Consider the following 6,000-nt stretch of genomic DNA (forward strand, 5'->3'; position numbering starts at 1 on the left):
GCTAAGCTGTTTAAAGGTAGCTAAAGTTTGTTACTGAAGAGCTACCTGTTGCCATTCTCATTCATCTCATCTGTGCTTTTCTTGGCAAACACCAACAGTTCTGGAAGTATGTGACCTGAATTCTGCTATCCGTACGATGCAACCGATTAGCTTATAGGGACTAACTGCTAAAAGTAACCAGACAACCTGGATCAGTTGGATGGTTCGGTGCAAAGATGTAGAGGGAAAAAAATACAAGGATTTGTGGAATTGTTTTCCTGCTTTAAACTAAACCCTTGTGAAAGAGAAGTACCAGTTATCATTCTTTTTGAAAGGAGGAACTGAATGTAATGTTTTCGGACACTTAATTGCATTTAATTTAAATTTAAATTTATATCTATATCGACTACAATTAGTTGAACTTTGGAGTTCTTTTTGTCCCACTTAAGGACTTAAGGACATAAGGACATCTTTATGTATTTTCATAATTATTTATTTTTGAAATATGGTTAAAGTTACTGCTGAATGTACTGACAAGCATGCATGGTAAACAAATATACTTTAATGTAATTTCTATTGAAACTTTTATGTCATGTGTTTAAATATATTTGTAATTGCACAGTTTGATGAAAGTGCAATTTAGTACATTTAAAATATATTTACTTTAAATGTAATATTTAATAACACAGTTAAATGCTAGTGCTTTACCCGTGCTTTAGTATGTTAGTCAACACATCAAAATAAGTGTACTTCTTTAAAGCAGGAGTAAATATTATTAAAACATAATTTAAAATGTGCTTTAAAACAAAACATTAATTACTTTGACATTATTTCAAAGTGAACTTACTTAAAAGTGTACTTAAGTGTGTTGAAAAACAAAATGAACATTATTTGGGCTTTTATTTGAGTAATATTATATTATCTTAAGTACACCCCCCCCCACCCCCAATATACTTTTAAGGTTTAAAATGCACAAATGTTTAGAATTATGTGCATTTCTTTTTCACAAAGGGATACTGTAGCATGCAGAGAATATTTGAAATCACGCTCAGAATGGAAGACTATAGGCATTAGAGTATTAGAGGATACTCTATGGATTAGAGTATCTACGTGATTTGAGCTCAAGAAGAACAATATATGATGGTATTCTTTAAACAGAGACAAATTCTGCTAGAACCAGCATTTGATGCAATCTAATTTGCCTTCAGTAAAAACATCGACTCTTTCCACACCTTAATAATAAAGCATCCTACTTGTGAAACACTCCAACACTTTAATCTTTAATCATAGATTTAATAAAAAGTATAACATTTATAAAAACAAATAATAAATAGCACACTCAAGACTTAAGTTATTCACAAAATGACGGTTAAATTGAGTCTGTATGCAACTCTTCAAACTATGGAAGCTTTCTGCCGCCACTGAATTTAAAAAAGGTAATTGCGACTTTTTAACTCACAATTCTGACTTTTTTTCTTGCAATTGCAAGTTTACATCTCACAATTCTGACTTTATATCTTCTCATTCTGAGAAAAAAAGTCATATTTGTCAGAACTCAACTGCGGTCAGAAATACAAACATTGCGAAATATAAATTTGCAATTCTGAGAAAAGAAGTCTGAATTGTGAGATAAAAAAGTCACAATTATCTTTTAAACTGTTTTATTCTGTAGCGGAAACAAGCTTCCATATCAAACACAATCTCAGTAATTCTGAACTATCTTTACGTTTTGGTGAATTGGTGGCTAATTCATATGAATTTTCATAATCTCATTTGTACATTTGCACAAAAATCCGCTTATGCCTTTGCTGACGGTTGTTTATGGATGGACCTTCATGCTTTTTCATACAAATTCATAAGAAATTTGCATCTCGTAAAATAGTTAGGCTTAATTAACTGCTTTTGTTCAAAAAATAAGTTTGAATGATCATTGAATGAGATTACGACAGAAGCAGTCTTGCATTGACATACTGTAGTGAGGTGTTTTAATAAATAAGAGCATCAACAACACAACAAAAGCTTGCTTTATGTATACTGTATATACACATATATATATATATATATATATTTATATTTATATTCTGACCGTATAAACTATATAAATATGTCATGCAGTCCTCATAACTTAAACAACCAATAATTTACAGAGTGAGGTAGGGTAGGAGGGGAGTGGGTTGTGATGTCATGAGCAGAACAGAAAAGGGGCGGAGTCTCGGATCACCAGTACCGATGTTATCAGTGACGGGTGGGAGGGGCTTGCGACAGGAGGCTGCAGTGGGTTGGCTGAGACACCAGTCAATACATCACTCAATGCCTCCATGAGTTGCGGCTGAGCACGCACACGCAAGCGGCGTTGATTCGGATAAACCTCCAGGCGATCTGGTTTTTGTAGGTTGTTAGCGCGCGCACATAGGTGTGCGTGTTGGTGCAATACGAGTTCCAGTGCCGGTTGTCAATCCCACGACAGCTAGAGGTTCCAGCTTTAACCCCGCTGGCTCCTTGACCTAACTTGGGGGCCCCGACGGGTTTCGACACGCGGCATGTGGTCTCGTAGAAGAGTTGCTTCTTCACGACGTTGTTGATGCGAACGTGTGGCAGCACCGTGACTTCATTGCCCGCTAAGTCTGTGGCACGGGTCAGGTTGCCAACCCAGTGCTCTTCGCTGTCGCACACCGAGTACTCGCCGCGATGCAAGAAGTCGTTAGCCTTCCGCCGGACACGTGGGCGTTTGGGGCCTCCCGTTTCATTTTCCGTAGGGACCACGTCGCTGAACAGCACGCGAGGTGAGCGGTAGCGGCGCTTGTTGAAGAGTTTGGGGTCCACGGTGGGGATTTGGTCTTCATAATGCGAGTCCTGCTTGGATTGGCCGTGAGGCCTGGGGGAGTGTCGTGCTGCTGCGTGCTGATTGGCTGGCCCCTGCGCCTGGGTGTGGCCTCCCATGATGAGTGCAGCCTGGATGCTGATCAGGACGAGCAGGACCAGCGTCAACGACCTCATGGGCACTCGTCCTGCTGGCAAAGAGACAAAATCAATCATTGTCATGGAAGTGTGCATATTCATTTCTCAAGTTATTAGAAACACTTTCTGTCTGTTAGGTGGCCTGGATTCCTGACTGGTTAAAGGGATAGTTCGGCCAAAAATTATATTTAGCCCATGATTTACTCACCCTCAAGCCGTTCGAGATCCGTATGTCAATCTTTTTTCAGACGAACACATTTTCAGTTATTTTAGAAAATGTCTTACATCTTTCAGTGGTTATAATGTGGAGCTATGGGGTCCACCTCATTCAAGTCCCAAAATGTGCATGCATCCTTCACAAAAGTAATCCATCCGGCTCCAGGGGGATAAACGAAGGCCTTCTGAGGGTAATCCGTGCGGTTTTGTCGTAAAAATATACATATTTAAAACTTTATAAACGAAAATAACTGGCTTCCGGTAGCGGTCGACGCGTGTTCACGGAGATGGATGCTGGCGTATGACGTAGCATAGGAAGCGTCGTGACGTAGAACGAACTTGACAGCGCAGCCTTCGTTCTACCTCACGACGCTTCCTACGCTACGTCCTACGTCATATGCCAGCATCCATCTCCGTGAACGCGCGTCGACCGCTACCGGAAGCCAGTTATTTTCGTTTATAAAGTTTTAAATATGTATATTTTTTACCCTCAGAAGGCCTTTGTTTATCCCCCTGGAGCCGGATGGATTACTTTTGTGAAGGATGCATGCACATTTTGGGACTTGAATGAGGTGGACCCCATAGCTCCACATTATAACCACTGAAAGATCTAAGACATTTTCTAAAATAACTGAAAATGTGTTCATCTGAAAAAAGATTGACATATGAATCTCAAACGGCTTGAGGGTCAGTAAATCATGGGCTAAATATCATTTTTGGCCGAACTATCCCTTTAAAAGGGCAGCGGGAAAAAATAACTGCTCATATTGAAGATATTACTGAGCTATGCATGGAAGAATCTGGCATCGGTGTAATTTTCACGAAACCTGTCAAGAACGTGTCTAGGGCATATTTCACCCTAAAATCGAAAGGAAAAAATAGGAAATAATTTTGAATAAAGAAAATGAGAAATGAAAAAATGTTTTAAGGCCATCAATAATTTTTTTTTTTTTTTTTTTTGCAATTTTAATGTTTATTAAGAAAATCTGATTAAATAAATTAAATTACTTAATTACACTACCATTCAATATTGGCGGTTGGTAGGGTTTTTGAAAGAAGATTTACCAAGGCTGCAATTATTCGCTCAAAAATACAGTAAAAAAATTATATTGTGAAAAATAATTACAATCTAAAATAGCTGTTTTCTATGTGAATATACTGTATGTTAAAATGTAATTTATTCCTGTGATCAAAGCTGAATTTTCAGCATCATTACTCCAGTCTTCAGTGTCACATGATCCTTCAGAAATCACTCTGATATGATGATTTGATGATCTAGAAACATTTATTATGTTGTTGTTCTAAAGAATAGCATTGTTTAAAAAAATACTTTTTTTGTAACAATATAAATGTCTTTACTTTCACTTTGGTCAATGTGGCTGGATAATAGTATTAATGTCTTTGGTTGCACTTTATTTTAAGGTGACGTAGTTGCATTGTACTTACTCAAATAAGTACAGAGTAATAATAATTACCTACATGTACTTGCTAAAGAGTTATGGTAAGGGTTTGTTTTGGGGTTAGTTACTTATAATTATGCATAATTTACTGTTATTACTGTAGGAACTACATGTACTGTAGTAATGTGTAACTACGTCACCTTAAAATAAAGTATTACCATGTCTTTTAATAAAATTATAATTATTTTTTAACATTATGCATTCCAGACACACTCTCTCTCTCTCTCTCTCTCTCTCTCTCTCTCTCTCTCTCTCTCTCTCTCTCTCTCTCTCTCTCTCTCTCTCTCTCTCTCTCTCTCTCTCTCTCTCTCTCTCTCTCTCTCTCTCTCTCTCTCTCTCTCTCTCTCTCTCTCTCTCTCTCTCTCTCTCTCTCTCTCTCTCTCTCTCTCTCTCTCTCTCTCTCTCTCTCTCTCTCTCTCTCTCTCTCTCTCTCTGTGTATGTATGTGTGTGTGAGTGTGTACTTGTTTAACTACTTTTGATGGCCAAATGTATATGACACCCAATTATGACACCCGACTCGACTAGTGAGGGCATTTTACTGGTCACCGCTATTTAAAAAGCATACAAATCATATTTGAATCATATTTTTTTTTGCGCATATTTCTGTGATTGCTAGGTAGGGGTGCGGTTAGGCAATAGAAAATATCATTATGTTGATATAGTCAATGAAGTCTACTAATGCCATCAGTAATATTGTGAAACAATATTGTGTGTGTGTGTGTGTGTGCTCACTGACCTGTGAAATGTTCAGAGTTGAAGTGAGGGCCCAATGGGCTGCTAGAGCCAGAGTCCAGTGCAGGCTGACCCCCAAGCGCCTGCCATCAGGACTGGCCTGTGTGTCTGCTTTTATTCTGTAAAACACACAAACACACAGAGCGTGGCTTGTTAGGTACAATAACATGCAAGTATATCCGTTCAGTGGTCTGATATAGTCTTCAAATCTGCATAAGGTCAATGAGTTATACATATTCTGAAGTGTTTACAGTCTAGATTGAACCTGCAAACATAATTTTCTCTCAGTATTCACATCAGAAATGATGTGGCTGCATGAACTCAGTGTGCAACAGTAAGGTCTTCGCAGAGAAATCGATCTTTAACAATAAAAGCTGTGAGGTTGTTAACTGATGATATATATATATCTAAAATAAATGTAAAAAAAAAAAAATCCTAATAAAGAACTACAATACCCCACAAATACCCCATACTCTTAAAAAACTGATATATTGATTTCGCAATGAACTTAACAATATATTGTTTTTATATTTATAATCAATTTATAATTTGTTTTTATTTGCAATGCAATAATTCTAAGTGAACAAAGCCTTGTACCTTTTAACTTTTTTCTATATTGTACTTATTGTGATTCATCTTGGGGCTGATTGGTTT

The 6,000-nt window shown here is 37.5% G+C and overlaps 1 protein-coding gene across 2 annotated transcripts in view; it reads right to left on the bottom strand.

Moving 5' to 3' along the window:
• Positions 1-1,353: 1,353 nt before the first annotated feature.
• The window catches only part of ngfa (nerve growth factor a (beta polypeptide)), a 33,521-nt gene continuing 28,874 nt past the window's right edge, over positions 1,354-6,000 (bottom strand). The window contains exons 2-3 of one of the 2 annotated variants that reach the window (XM_081386317.1): positions 5,351-5,465; positions 1,354-2,987 (exon numbers count right to left, since the gene is read on the bottom strand). In XM_081386317.1, the coding sequence (XP_081242443.1) occupies positions 2,287-2,976 (690 nt within the window). In that variant the 5' untranslated portion in view covers positions 2,977-2,987; positions 5,351-5,465 and the 3' untranslated portion in view covers positions 1,354-2,286. Of the gene's footprint in view, positions 2,991-5,350; positions 5,466-6,000 lie in introns of both variants that reach the window. The other variant, XM_081386318.1, reaches the window with a different exon arrangement.

This window comes from Scardinius erythrophthalmus, assembly GCF_964197995.2.
Source record: "Scardinius erythrophthalmus genome assembly, chromosome: 15".
NCBI lineage: Eukaryota > Metazoa > Chordata > Actinopteri > Cypriniformes > Leuciscidae > Scardinius > Scardinius erythrophthalmus.